This window comes from Crocuta crocuta, unplaced genomic scaffold, assembly GCF_008692635.1.
Source record: "Crocuta crocuta isolate KB4526 unplaced genomic scaffold, BGI_CrCroc_1.0 scaffold15, whole genome shotgun sequence".
NCBI lineage: Eukaryota > Metazoa > Chordata > Mammalia > Carnivora > Hyaenidae > Crocuta > Crocuta crocuta.
The window spans coordinates 1,520,758-1,535,818 of record NW_027530508.1 but is presented as its reverse complement, the minus strand read 5'-3'; the positions used below and the strand labels follow the sequence as shown (position 1 = coordinate 1,535,818).

The window sequence follows — 15,061 nt, the reverse complement described above, 5'->3', positions numbered from 1 at the left end:
AAGACATTGCTTATATGTAGCTGTGTCTCTTTTGCCTGCAGTCCAAGCTCACCTTAACCCCATGGGTTGGCCTTCGGAAGATCAATGTGTCCTACTGGTGCTGGGAAGATATGTCCCCATTCACAAATAGTTTGCTACAGTGGATGCCATCTGAGCCCAGTGATGCTGGGTTCTGTGGAATCTTGTCAGAACCCAGTACTCGGGGCTTGAAGGCTGCAACCTGCATCAACCCACTCAATGGTAGTGTCTGTGAAAGGCCTGGTAAGTATGTGGATGAATGATGTGTCATTGGAAGCTCACTGAAAGAGAAATTGTAGGAAACATAGTTAAATATTGAGATGTGTGAGATAGTCATGAGAAACAGATGGAGTATTGGTTTCAAGCATTTGAAGCAGAGGACAGCCCAGAATTTAAAAGCAGAAGGAAATAGTCTTTGGCTCTGCATAGTATATGCCATAATCGTAAACAAAAATAATTCTGTTCAAAAGAATCTAATATCCTAATTTACAGTGAGGTAGATTGGTGTGCTGACCACAAAAAGTATTGAGAATTGCTCTGAAAGGCAAATGTCTTGGTGTTGGCAGAGAAATACTGTGAAAGAAAGAACAAAAAATGCAAAGAAAAGATCAGAAAAGCAAGCAGGTCACTGCAGGGACAGTAGACAGAAAGTATCAGTAGACAGAAAGAAAAATGAGGAAGGCGGTTACATGACAGCAGAAGCAAACCTGAACCACACTGAGCTGTGGGAGAGTACCGAGGAGCACACCCTGAGTAGCTTCTCCGCTGCGGATCTCTCCTCTGGGCTATCTTCAGGCTCCCCACAGGCAGGCCCCAGGGCAGCCTCTGCAGCACACAGACAGGCCGAGGAAGTGTCTTCTTCCTGCAGAGGGACGCACGCAGCAGGTGGAGTTTTGTGGGCACTCTGGGGAGGAGGCTGGACTCCATTGACATAGTGTCTTATTTTAGGAAGGTCCTGTAAGTTGTCTGAAGAGTATAGAGGTGTAGAAGAGAATGCCTAGCGCTATAAGAATCCCCTTAAAATATGGTTTCTAAACTTCCTGTAGGGGAGCCATTTGGGATCCTGAATGCTTTGGTGCATTTAATGAATGCTGTGCTCCTTCTTACCCCCAGATACACAAAGTTACAAGTTTTCATGGTGAGGTGGGTTGTAAAACCCCTGAAGTTCATCCTGGGTCCCATATATCGTAAGGAGCTTTAGAACCACGGCTCTTATGGAAAGATTAGCTTGTTCCCTCATGTCTGTCCTTAAGGCTCTTTGAAAAGAGTTTTCTCCCCCAAGTGTATGAATGTACTTGACTAACCAGTACATGGTGAGTCTGTGTTTTCTCTTTTCCCCTACGTGTAATGTGCCCACTGCACTGATGTCATGACACACTAGTGGGCCACAACCCACTCTGAAAAGCCTTTTTAATCTCAGCCAATGTGGTGGGAGCTCTAAGTGTCTCTCTTGGGTTTGCTTCCCAGCGAACCACAGTGCCAAGCAGTGCCGGACGCCGTGTGCCTTGCGGGCGGCGTGTGGGGAGTGCACCAGTGGCAGCTCGGAGTGCATGTGGTGCAGCAACATGAAGCAGTGCGTGGACTCCAACGCCTACGTGGCCTCCTTCCCTTTTGGCCAGTGTATGGAGTGGTACACCATGAGCAGCTGCCCCCGTAAGTGAAAAGGGTGCCCTTCCTGCCGTCGGCTGTGCTGTCGGCCCCTGAACACGGTAGGGCGGAGGCCAGGGGGTGTCCGTGCAGAATCACGCCCTGCAGGTCAGGCCGCAGAGTCCAGACCGGCCTCGGTGTCCTGGTGCTCGACCCTGCAGCGTCCCCGTGTCTCACTCTCCTGACTGACGGAACAAGGGGTCTCCAGCAGATGACCACTGAGGTCCCTTTCTCCCCCAGCATCCCGGGGTTGAGAGAGGAGGGGAGGAATCCCTGTGGGGCAAGAGACTGGGTTCTTTAAGTTTATTGTGTCATTTAAACAATCACCTTAGAATAGGAATTTTGACTGACAGACGTTGAATAGGTGGCTTTTAAGAAAGGTAATTTTTTTTAAAAAGGGTAATTTAAATACAGTTAATTCAAAGCAACAGGTGCTAGTGAATTGTAACTTGTGTTCTTTCACAGCTGAGAATTGTTCAGGCTACTGTACCTGCAGCCATTGCTTGGAGCAGCCAGGCTGCGGCTGGTGTACCGATCCCAGCAATACCGGCAAAGGGAAATGCATAGAGGGCTCCTCTAAAGGACCAGTGAAGATGCCTTCTCAGGCCCCTGCGGGAAATTCCTACCCGCAGCCCCTTCTCAATTCCAGCATGTGCCTGGAGGACAGCAGATACAACTGGTCTTTCATTCATTGTCCAGGTAATTTGTCTCGAGTTTCCAAAAGCAAGCATTTCGCTGCCTATTTACAAAGAATAAAGCTTTGAAAGCTACATTATTTATATTAATTTCCTTTAGTAAAAAAATATAACATCATTTTAGGAGAAATCATTTTGCATGAAAAAAATATTTTTTAAACTAATTTTGTTTTTGTTTTTGTTTTTAAAGTTTATTTATTTTGAGAGAGTGAGCGAGTGAGCGTAGGCTGGGGAGAGTCAGAGAGAAAGGAAGAGAGAATCCCAAGCAGGCTCCACACTGCTAGTGCAGAGCCTGAGGGGCTCAATCCCACGACTGTGAGATCATGACCAGAGCTGAAATCCAGAGTCAGACACACTGACCAAGCCACCCAGGTGCCCCTGAAAAGTATTTTCAATGTCGATTAATGAAAACACAGAAGTTCAAGTGAAGTGTTTTGCTTTCACTACAGAAGTAATAAAGTATGTTCATTATAAACAAATATTGCAGATGTAGATAAAAACTGAATTCCTCTTCTCACATCCAGTTCTTCATAGAGGTAAAAACTTTTAATGGTTTAATATAGATACCTTCAGATATACCAGTTTCTATTTTAAAAGTGGAAAATACTGAGGTGCGTGAGTGGCTCAGTCAGTTGAGCTTGCGACTCTGGTTTTAGCTCAGGTCATGATGTCATAGTTTTGTGAGTTCAAGCCCCTCACTGGGCTCTGCACTGCCAGCTAGAGCCTGCTTGAATTCTCTCTTTCTCTCTCTCTCTCTGTTCCTCCCCCACTCTCACTATCTCTCTAAATAAATAAGCTTAAAAAATAGAAATTACTGTGCTATATAGGATTAATATATCTATTGTTCTAGTTTGCTTTTTACTGAAAAATACATTGTGGCAATTGTTAGAGGAAAAATGAAAAATAAATTTCCTGCCAACCCAGAAATTCCTCTTCACAAATGTAGAAAAAAAAGAAAATAGTTTTATTTTGAATAAGCATTAAATCAGACTATGGTACACCTCAGAGGCAGTCCACTAATGGGATTGCAGAAACCACAAGAAATCACACCTTTTTAAATAGGCTTATACAATCCATTATTTACATAGGTGGTTACGTTGGGCACTAATGCACCCAGACTAAATTCCCAAAGTGACAGGAGATAGGGGGCTGTCTTCCTTGATGTTTACATTTCAAAGTGATGGCTCCCAGGCCCTTAAGAAAAACATTCCTCCAGCTGTTGTGCTGACGAGGTTTATTTATGTTTTTGAAAAGATTTACATACATATACATATCAAAGGAAAAGAGAAAGGATTTGTAAAAACAGGTTTTCTTGAGTGCTCTAGAAAAGGGAGGAGGGGGGAAGGTCCCTATCCCTTTTGGCAAGAGGAAAAATGAGGCTTGCCTGCCTGCTCTCCCTCTTTGCCTCCCTCCTTCTCTCCCTCTGTTCCCTTCCTCCCCCTTCCTTCCAGTGATTGGTACAAGAAGGAATAGACCATGAGTTGGGAAGGCTTGTCCTGAGAAATCAACCTTGAGAAATTGGCCTTTGATTCAGACTTTCAGTAAATACTCAGGAGTGTGCTGATGGGCCTCCAGAACAGCTGGGAGAGGTTAGGCAGGTGCAGAAACCCCAGGAGGCTAGTGGGTAAGAACTTCTCCAAGAGTCTCACACACAGTGCCTCTGACAACAGGGCAGCGAGGACTTCTGTAAGGGAAAGACACTGGAGGTAACCGTAAAAGGCAAGAGACAGGCTGGGGGGAATATGTGCAGTGTAAATAAGATTATCATCCAGAAGATGTCAATCTCTGTCCTTCAGAAAAAACTCTGGAAGCTCAACAGAAAAGGTGGGCAGAGGATGTAAAGAAGTCATTCTCAGACAAGTAAACAGAGCAGGGAAATGTAAAATAAGCAGCCAGTTTTTTTTGTCTACCAAACTGAGTTAAATTTTCTGGGTTCCTTTTTTCCTGAGAGGTCAAAGGATCTATAATCTGTTTCTAATCTACTAGTTTAATTCATGAAATATTTAAATCCATGCATTTTTGTTAATATCAAGAATATATGAGGTGAAATGACAACCCACAGAGTGGGAGAAAATATTTGCAAATCATATATAGTATCTGGTAAGAGTCTAAAGTCCAGAATGCATACAGAACTCTTAAAACTCAACAGTTAAAAAAAAAAACCCAATTATGAAATGGGTAAAACCCAATTATGAAATAGACATTTCTCCAAAGAAGATACACAAATGGCCAATAAGCACATGAAAAGATGCTCAACAACATTCAAGAAATTGGAACCCTCACACATTGCTGGAAGGAATATGAAATGGTGTGACCACTTTGGAAAACCATTTGGCAGTTCCTCAAAAAGTTAAACATAGAGTTGTCATATGGCCCAGTATATACCCAAGAGAATTAAAAACATATGTCCACCCAAAAACTTGCAGTGAATGCTCATAGCAGCATTATTCATAATAGACAAAAGTGGAAACAACCCAGTGTCTGTCAGCTGGCGAATGGATAAACAAAATGTGATACATCCATATGATGGAATAGTATTAGGCAACACAAAGGAGCAAAGTACTGTATTCTCTGACATGGATGAGCCTAAAAAGCATGCTATGTAAAGCCAGTCAGATGCAAAGACTGTATATTATTATGATACCATTTATATGAGATGTCCAAAAAAGAGCAACTATGCAGAGACAAAAAATAGTTTTACGATTGACTAGGGCTGGGAGGAAGCATGAGGAATAAAGTGCATAGGGTTTTCCAAAGTAGCGGCACCATTTTCCATTCTCACTGGAAGTCCGAGAAGGTTGAGATTTCTCCCCATACTCATCAGTGCTTGTGTCCCAGTTTTGATTGCAGATGTTCTAGTATGTGAGAAACAGTACTGCACTGGTTTTGATTTGCATTTCTCTCATGACTGATGAAGTTAAGCATCTTACAGGCCATTTGTGTCATCTTTGGAGAAATGTCTATTTAAATTCTGTGCCAGTTTTTAAATTGCATTATTTGTCTTTTTCTTATTGACATTCTTTATGAATTCTAGATACAAGTCCCTTAGTCCCTTATTGACTGTATGATTTGCAAATATTTTCTCCCATTCTGTGGGTTTCTTTTTATTCTTTTGGTGGTATCTTTTGAAATGTACAAGTTTTAAATTTTGTAAGTCCAGTGTATCAGTGTTTCCTTTTATCCCATGTGCTTTTGGTATTGTATCTAAGAAATCAATGCCTGACTAACCCAAGATCACAGAGATTTACTCCTGTTTTCTTTTCTTTTTTTTTTTAATGTTTGAGAGAGAGAGAGAGAGAGAAAGTGAGTGATGCACTAGGGGAGAGGGGCAGAGAGAGAGTGAGAGAGAGAATCCCAAACAGGCTCTGCATTGTCAGTACAGAGCCTGATGTGGGACTCAGTCCCACGAACTGGGAGATCATGACTTGAGCCAAAATCAAGAGTTAAAACACTCAACTGACTGAGCCACCCAGGTGCTCCTCCTATGTTTTCTTTTTATTTTTTTTTATAATTTTTTTAGAGGTTACTTATTTTTGAGAGAGAGAGAGAGCACAAGAAGGGAGGGGTAGAGAGAGAGGGAGACACAGAATCCAAAGCGGGCTTCAGGCTCTGAGCTGTCAGCACAGAGCAAGACACGGGGCTCAGACTCACAAACTGAGAGATCATGACCCGAGCCAAAGCCTGACGCTTAACTGACAGAGTCACCAAGGTGCCCCTTATGTTTTCTTTTTAAGATTTTTTTCCCTTCTTTTTAGGTCCACATTCCATTTGGGGTTTATTTTTGTATGTTGTGTGAGGTTGAACAGACACAGAGCTGGTCATGAGGTACTTCCTGATATCTGCCACTCTTCCCGAAGCTTGCTCTGTCTCCCAGCCTCAGCTGGAGTTTTCAAGTGTCAGTTGGTAAAGTGCATCTAGTCACTTTGGCCGTCCCCTCCTTCTACATTAGGAGACAGAATGTCTCAACTCCCCCCCCTTTTTTTTAGATATCAGACACTATCTGTTTTATAATTTCTAGAAATTGTTCAGTTTTTCAGAAGTATCTCTCAGTACACTTCTGATAGCACCTTTTCTTCTTATCCCATACTCCTATTGATTTATCCTTGTTTTTACTTTTTTTTTTACTATAGTTTCAGAGGGTTTTTGAAGGGGAAGAGAGAGAAAGTCAGAGAGAGAGAGAGAATAAGAAGCATGTGTTCAATATTTTTATCTTGAACTAGACTACAGATTTTATTGGTAAATGAATTTAGGTATTATATTTTGTGTGTGTATTATTTGCCCTTTTGACATCTATACAGATTGTTCATCTTCACAGGAACATGTATATCCCACACCAAGTATTTTTTATGCATTCCCAACTGATAGAGTCATTTTAAGTTTTTCAGTTGCAGTCTGTATAGAACAAGTCAAATAGCTGCAGGGATTAGAAAAGAGATGGGTAAACAGAACAGATGTGAGGCTCTGGAAGGTTGCCAACATGGTGAAAACTTGTATCACGTTGATCAACCAAGAAAGATCTGCAAAAGTTGCTAAAAAGTAAACCTTAAATGTTCTCACCACAAAAAAGGCAATAGTAACTATGTGACATGAGGCAAATGTTAGCTAACATTATGGTAGTGATAATTTAGTGATATATAAGTGTATCAAATCAATGCATTACACTCCTTACACAGCATTATATGTGAGTAGTATCCCAGTAAAGCCGGAGGGGAAAAGACAGATTTGCACAATGAGATCTTCTGTCTGTAGTGGTATGGGTTATGCACTTTGTGGATGACCCTGCTGGAGTCTGCAGGGAACAGCATCCTGAGAGGCCCAGGTTTTATGTACCTTTCTAGTTGTAAAGCCCTGTATGCATCAAGAATCTTACTAATTCCACTTGTGTAAATGTTTGGGTACATAAAGTGTTTATTTTTTTTAAAAGAGAAAAAGGAGTGCAAACTAAATATCAGGATGCAAAGGAATGGTTAAATAACTTACGATTCATAGAAATCATCCTGCCATTTAAAGTTTTGTTTATGATGGGGCGCCTGGGTGGCTCAGTTGGTTAAGTGTCCAACTCTGGCTCAGGTCATGATCTCACGGTTTGTGAGTTGAAGCCCCGCATTAGACTCTGTGCTGACAGCTGAGAGCCTATAGCTTGCTTTGGATTCTGTGTCTCCCTCTCTCTCTGCCCCTCCCCTGCTTGCATGCTCTCTCTCACAAATAAATAAATAAACATTAAAAATGTTTTAGTTTTGGGGCGCCTGGGTGGCTCAGTTGGTTAAGTGTCCAACTCTGGCTCAGGTCATGATCTCACGGTTTGTGAGTTGAAGCCCCGCATTAGACTCTGTGCTGACAGCTGAGAGCCTATAGCTTGCTTTGGATTCTGTGTCTCCCTCTCTCTCTGACCCTCCCCTGCTCACGCTGTCTCTCTCTCTCTCTCCTAGAAATAAATAAAACATTAAAAAAAAAATTAAAAAAAAAGTTTTAGTTTTATTTATGATAGATGAAATAACATGGTAAAGTAACCATGCTGTAGATTTTTTAAAAATTAAAATTGAGTATTAATATGAGCACAAACTGTGTTAAACTGTATACAGAAAATACTGGAGCTAAAATTCCAAATGTGCACAGTGATTTCTGGGTGGTGCGGTTGAATATCATTTTCCTCCCTCCCTTATATTCTTCAAATTTACTCTTGTGATTATATATTATTTTATGAACAACAGCAAATTATTTTTTTAATGGCTGTAGACTTTTACCTTGCTATGGTATGTTTCTGATTTTCCTGGACCAGCCTGGTATGGATGTTTTGATCTTATTTCTCCAACTAGTTTTGAGTGGGCCAGTTTTAATGATTTTGTATTTAGAGGTAATAAGGTAATAAACAGACAGTTGCAAGTAATCTCGTGGAACTTACTCCACCCTATTCTACCAAGGGACAGGCCCCTTCAGATTCTTTTTTCTTTCAGCTTGCCAGTGCAATGGGCACAGCAAATGCATTAATCAGAGCATCTGTGAGAAGTGTGAGAACCTGACCACGGGCAAGCACTGCGAGACCTGCATATCTGGCTTCTATGGGGACCCTACCAATGGCGGAAGATGTCAGCGTGAGTCACAGCCCTCGAGGTTACTGGCTGCAAACCAGGCAGAACACCGTGCTTCTGTTTGACTTGAGTATCTAGGAGGAAAAAAGCCACTTGGTTTTGGATACTGCATTTCTTTGTCATACTTGTCAGGAGCTCAGCTGAGTAGGGGAGCGAGTGAGCAGGGCTGCCAAGTATCTGAGTAGCCAGTTAAAGCAACAAGCCAAAAATGGAAGAGTTAAGCCTTTAATCACTCACGGCTTAAACNGTTGAGGGTCAGGTGGGTCAGCACAGAGGTGGGGAGAGCCCTGAACAGCAGGCTTCAGGCTCCAGCAGAAGCCTGTAAGGGACCTGGGGAGGGGAGGGGAGTGGGAAAGTACCAGGGACCTTATTAAACTCAGGGACAGTGTCTTCAGGGCTTCCCCCTTCTCCCCGCTGAGGAGGCTCAGCAGAGGCAAGAAGGTCTGTCCCAGACCTCAGATAAAGAGGCTAGGGAATGCAGGCCCCTGAGCTAGGAATGCAGACACGTGAGAGCACGGTGTTAGAACATAAATTAATATGTTCTTTAAATGACCGGTAGGACTGATGAACTGCTTTTTGGCTTATTCTTGTTTCCATTGGGAAGACCCCTCAGATTCTGAGCAGAAAGTAAATAAGGAAAATCTTTGCTTACTTCCCAAATCCCACTTCTAAACTCCCTAGCACGGTCCTCAAGAATCTGATCCCAGAGCAACCAGGAGAGAGCTGGCATTTTAGCAGTATATCTCTTCACCTCTCTGGGGTTCAGTCTCCTCATCTGTAAAATGGGGAGAATAGGGTAGGGGTTGAGATGAAAGCGGTCAGCAGATGTGGGCAGTTATTAGTACTCTCCTACTGCCCTTTCCCACCACTCTTAAGTAAAAATTCTTGCTCAGATTAAAAGATATTTAGTAAAAATATTTTTCCTTCTCATTATGACTGAACTTCATCCATTCAGTAGCAGTCAGAGTACCTGGCATTACTGGGTGGGGAATGTACACAAGACGCTGTGCCCGAGGCCCCCTCGGGCACCTGTATCATCCCCAAGACCACGCATTCTGCCTAAAAGCTCACTGCAGCTGATGGCCATGCGGGGAACTACGTCCAGGACATGGGACTGACTGCTGGGCCTGCTTGTGCCTCCAGGTGACATCATCCCCATATCTGCAGCTGCCATTTAGAATAATGACGTCTTCTGAGGTATTTGTGGGGCTTGAGTTCACTTGTCCAGAATTTAGTGCTAGCTTTCTTTTTCAGAGCCTCAATCTATAATAGCATGATTTTAAAATACTGTGCGTGGCACCAAGCTTTTAATGTTTTCTTCTTAGAATTCTGTAGTCCTTAGCGAAGCACAGTGGCCGTGATGTATTGAGTGCTTACTATGTCTCATTCACATATTATCTCCCATCATACTTGCAGCTAGCCTGTGAAGTAGATACTGTTCTCATCCCCATTTTATGGATGAGGAAAGTGAGGCCTAGAGAAGGTAAATAGCATGCCCAAAGTTACAGAGGAGCTAAGTGCGGGAGAATGAACTGGTGCCCAGACAACCTGACATCAGGTCTGAGCTTCTTGCTAACACACCACACTCCTCTCCGTACCCAGCAGAGCCAGGAGCGGAACACTCGTGCTTCTGACTCTAGCATCCATGCTCTTAACCGCTGCACTATTCGGTTTCACGAGTTTCTTTGGGCGATGTTTTTCTTCATAGGATTTATTTTAAAAGTACACCTGTCTTCAGCCCTAGTGCCTTCAATTTATTTACAGAAAAACAAGGTGTAAAGTGAAAAGGTATTGAGCAAAAGACTCGTTTCACCTGGCATATGAAATGTGTGCTGGCTCACACTTATGTGTTGGATGAAGAAGGTGATTTGTTGATGGCTAGAGGAGGAAGTGACAGGAGTTGTCTTCGCAGAGGCTAAAGAGGAAGCCAGGGTAGCGAGCCTCATGGGACCTCTGACCTGCTGTTGCAGTTTCACCCCAGATCTGAGCCCAGTTAGGATTTGAAACATGGCCTTTGTGGGGCAGGCACCTCAGCTGAGGCTGAGCGGCCAGACCAAGCCTTCCATGAGGGGTGGTCCTTGCTCAGAGCATCTCAGCAGGGGCCGGGACTGTGTCTGTGTCCCCACACCCAGCGCCACACTGGAGATGCTTCACAAATACTGAATGAGTTCGTCATAATGGTGAAACTCATCTATCAAAAATATCAAAATAGATCAAAATGGTTGCTTCAGATGGCAGTGGGAACCAGCACTCCCTTTCCTCCTGTCCTTGGTCTTTGGGTCTTTTACTGTTGCCTTTACATTATTTGAGGTAAATCATTAGCTGAAAAACTTGAATCTTATCCATTAAATGCTTTCATTTTCATCTGTATTTCCTATCAAATCTAATCCAGATAAAATTATGTGTTTTAGAAAAAGTCTGTGATAGTAGTAATCTCTTAAGCCAGTTGTGACCTCGGTTCCTTTTCCTCCCTGCAGCGTGCAAGTGCAATGGGCACGCATCACTCTGCAATACCAACACGGGCAAGTGCTTTTGTACCACCAAGGGCGTCAAGGGGGACGAGTGCCAGCTGTGAGTACCACCCCCCCCCCCCCCCCNCCCCCCCCCCCCCCCGGCCCCTGCCACAGGCCACACCTGAAGTCAGTGACTGACAGCCAGGCCGGCTGGGCCTGTGCCTTGTTGTCATGGGCTCTGGGGCATCCCTGGGTTGACGGGTTTGGAAGTTCGCCCTTTCTACTTCAGACAGGTCTAATTTGATCAGCCTCCATACTGAGGAGGGCTTGGGCTCAGCAGCAGTTCCTAATGGCTCTTTAGTTCACCTTTTTATGTTTGAGTGACACCAACATTTCTTGGGTTTCCGACTTGGATTCATCTTTTCACCTCAGTCGCTACTCAGTTTTTGTCACATCCAGGGATTACACCCTTTCCCAAGAAAGAGTTGGAAGAACTGGTATTCTAGGACAGTGTTTTATTTAGCATTTTGATGGTCTGATAGTAGAGATGATCCTGTGAGCTTTAACCCATCCCTCTTTATTCTAGCATTTTCCTTGGTGAGGTGTGTCAGACATCGTCCAAGGAAGAGTCTAGGGTTCCCATCCATGAGGATGCAAACAGAGTCAGCCAGACATGGAGCTTTAGCCCTGGCTGTGCCTCCACTGAGCAGGGTTCTCTTGAGACAAATCATTTAACCAAGCTGGGCCTCAGTTTCCCTATTCATCAGTAGCAGGACTAGCAATAACTGTTTTTAGTGTTCTGGTGAGTTGAAACAAGAGATTGTTCCCCAAGAAGTATATACCTGTCTGCCTTACCAGAAAACCTCATAAAACACGTGTTCCAGGTTTGCTCGTTCTCTCAAGAAGAGGCTTGAATGAGAGAAATGTGTAATATCACAGCATTGAGCTGATACAAGCAGATGCATCATTGGTAAACTTTTTCCCCCAAAGAACAGTAGTAATAATGTCCCCAGTGACCCAGACCTTGATAGTGATGTTCAAGGAAGGAATTGCTCTGTCTGCATTTTATAGTTTACACTGCTGTGCATATTTACCGGTTTCATGATGCTTTAATGCCAGTATGTGAAGAAATGTCTAATCAAAGATTAAGTTTAGCTTTGGGATCTAGGCTCCTTTAAAAAAATTTTTTTTTAATGTTTTTATTTATCTCAGAGAGAGAGCGCAAGCAGGGGAGGGTCAGAGAGAGGGGGAGACACAGAATCTGAAACAGGCTCCAGGCTCTGAGCTAGCTGTCAGCACGGAGCCCAACACGGGGCTCAAACCCAGAACCATGAGATCATGACTTGAGCCGAAGTCAGACGCTTAACCCACTGAGCCACCCAGGGACCCCTAGGCTCCTTTAAATAGAAAAATATAATAGAACAAAATAAATCACTCCTTCTCTCAGGCAGCAAGAGAGAATGAAATGAGGTACAGGTCCAGTAAAATACAACTTTCTCTTCAAGAGATTTTAGACAAGCAAGTGCCTAAGTATCACCTTGGATCAAAGGACACAATATCTCATATTATATATCTGGGAAGAGCGCTTGACCCAAGCCTTCCTCCCTTTCTTATAGCTCTTAGCTACTGGGCCTGCCAGCATGAATGGCCTTGTGAAGTGGGAGACTGGGTTTTGCTGATGCTCATAAATGATATTGGTGAGGGGGTAATGATTCTTTTTTATTAGATTTTTTTTTCCTCCAGACTGATGAACCATGTTCAAAGGTGTAACAGACAAACAAACAAATAAATGTGATTCTCAGGGTTTAGCCTTTGCCTGCTTGTATTTAAAGAAGAGGAAGAACAGGAAGGAAGTGAGAAATGAGTATTTGAAAAATGTTTTAACTTCACTTTTAGAGGACTGTTGAGTCCACACAAAAGTAAAAATGTGTTTTTCATGTGTTTTCAAAAAACCTGGGATCCAGGTTTATTATATTTGGATCTGTCTCCTGCACTTCGGCAAATGTGTATCAGTTGGCAGTGGTATGAACTGCTGGGCGGTCAGTACTGAACCTGAGCGAAGACTCTTATCAAGCTCCCTAATCTGAGGAACAGAGAAGAATGTAATTTTACAGACTCAGACTTGTTTTCAGTTTAGTTTTGTATTAAAAGGACCTGCTTAATCTTAAAATGAATGTAGACTCTGTTTTGCATAGCAATAGAAAATAATCTTCATTTTTATCCTCCTAGATGTGAGGTAGAAAATCGATACCAGGGAAACCCTCTCAAAGGAACATGCTATTGTAAGTGTTTTCGCAATTCATATTTATCTAGAGGCAAAATAGCTCAGTAAAACTTCATACTTTAACATGGTTTGAGAATGATAAGTTCTATAAGAATATAGCAGCCATTCATGGAGGTGTGTCCTGATTTGATGTGTTTCCATTCTTTCACACTTACTACATTCGTGTTAATCACCTCTTCAGGAACTAGTAAATAAAATATTTAATGATTAACTTACAGTGAAAGGTAAATCTGGCAAGGGGACCAAGTCCTTATGGGTAAGTGCATTTTCTTCCTATAGGAAAATCCACATAGTAAGCAAAGTTTCAGAACCAGAGAAACAGAGGTTATGTTTTGCCATATCCACTATAATTTTGTACCTGCTTTCCTGGGTTGAATAGCATCCACTCAAAATTCATGTCTACCTGAAACTTATAAATGGCACACACACATACACACACACACAATTATGTACAATACATACACATACATACATTGTATATGTGTGCGCACATATATGTGCATACATTACAATGTATGTGCACGTATATAACAAATGTAAATATACATATATCTCTTTTAGAAACCAGAGAAAAACTTTATAATTTTGTGTAAGGGAAAGAGTTCTTAGATATGATTCTAAAAGCACAACTCATAAAAGAAAATAGTATTTAAAATTTTTTTAAAAATTTTTATTTATTTTTGATAGAGAGAGAGAGAGGGAGGCACAGAATCCGAAGCAGGCTCCAGGCTCTGAACTGTTAGCACAGAGCCCAAGGCGGGGCTCGAACTCACTATCCTTGAGATCATGACCTGAGCCAAAGTTGGATGCTCAACCAACTGAGCCACCCAGGTGCCCCAAAAGAAAAAAATTTATTGGGACTTTATCAAAAGTTAAAACTTATATTTAAAAGAATACCATTAAAAAGTAAAAAGCCACAGAGAAGAGAAAATGTTTGCAAATTATGTATTTGATAAGGAGCTTATATCCAGAATATATTAAAAAAAACACTTTTACAACTGAATGAGGAGACAATTCCAGTTGAAAACAAGGAATGATTTGAAGAGACATTTCACTAAAAAAGACAGTTGGCCAACATGAACAAAAGACATATTAACGTCACACGTTTGGAGAATGTGTATTAAAACCACAGTGAGACACACCCCTAGAATGACCAGCATCGTGGCTTAATAATAACTTAAGATAACTAGATTTTCACTTCTGCTCTGCATTCAGTCTGTTGAATACATCTCTTTGGTTAAAGTACATTTTTAAAAACCTTGTCTCACCAGATATAGTTGGAAAGGGGTAGCGTATTTTAATAACCTTTCCAGTTTATTATGTATACTGCCCTTTGATATCATACCAAAACTAGACAAACAGCTTATTTCTTAAAGATCAATTAAGTGTGGAACTCGAAACTCTATCAGTGAATTTTTTGTAATCTGGTACATTACAACCTGTCTTGGAAAATAAAGCCAATATCAAATACCAAGTTTTAGCAATGCTGTGGGAAACTGGAACCTTCATGCACACATTCTCTGTGGGAACATAAAATGGTGTAGGCACTCTGGAAAACCATTTGGCAGTTTCTTAAACAATAAAAAAATAAACTTAACAACAACTCTCCCTTTCCCTCTTTCTCTGGCCCCTGGCAGTCACCATTCTATTTTCTGTTTCTATAATGTTGGCTGCTTTAGGCACCTCATAGAAGTAGAATCATACAGTATCTGTCTTCTCTGAGTGGCTTATTTCATTTGGCATAGTGTCTTCAAGATTGTTCTAGGTTGTAGTATATGTCAGAATTTACTTCCTTTTTAATATTCCACTTTATGTTTACTATTGATGGACCTTTGGATTGCTTCCATCATTTGGCTATTGTGAATAATAGCCGTG

At 42.0% G+C, this 15,061-nt stretch overlaps 1 protein-coding gene across 1 annotated transcript in view; it reads left to right on the top strand.

Annotated features, from left to right (window-relative positions):
* ATRN (attractin) overlaps positions 1-15,061 on the top strand; it is a 154,383-nt gene that overhangs the window by 85,577 nt on the left and 53,745 nt on the right. The window contains exons 16-21 of the mRNA XM_077767044.1: positions 42-261; positions 1,486-1,671; positions 2,131-2,364; positions 8,315-8,452; positions 10,927-11,020; positions 13,132-13,184. Coding sequence (XP_077623170.1) covers positions 42-261; positions 1,486-1,671; positions 2,131-2,364; positions 8,315-8,452; positions 10,927-11,020; positions 13,132-13,184 — 925 coding nt within the window. The remainder of the gene's footprint in view (positions 1-41; positions 262-1,485; positions 1,672-2,130; positions 2,365-8,314; positions 8,453-10,926; positions 11,021-13,131; positions 13,185-15,061) is intronic.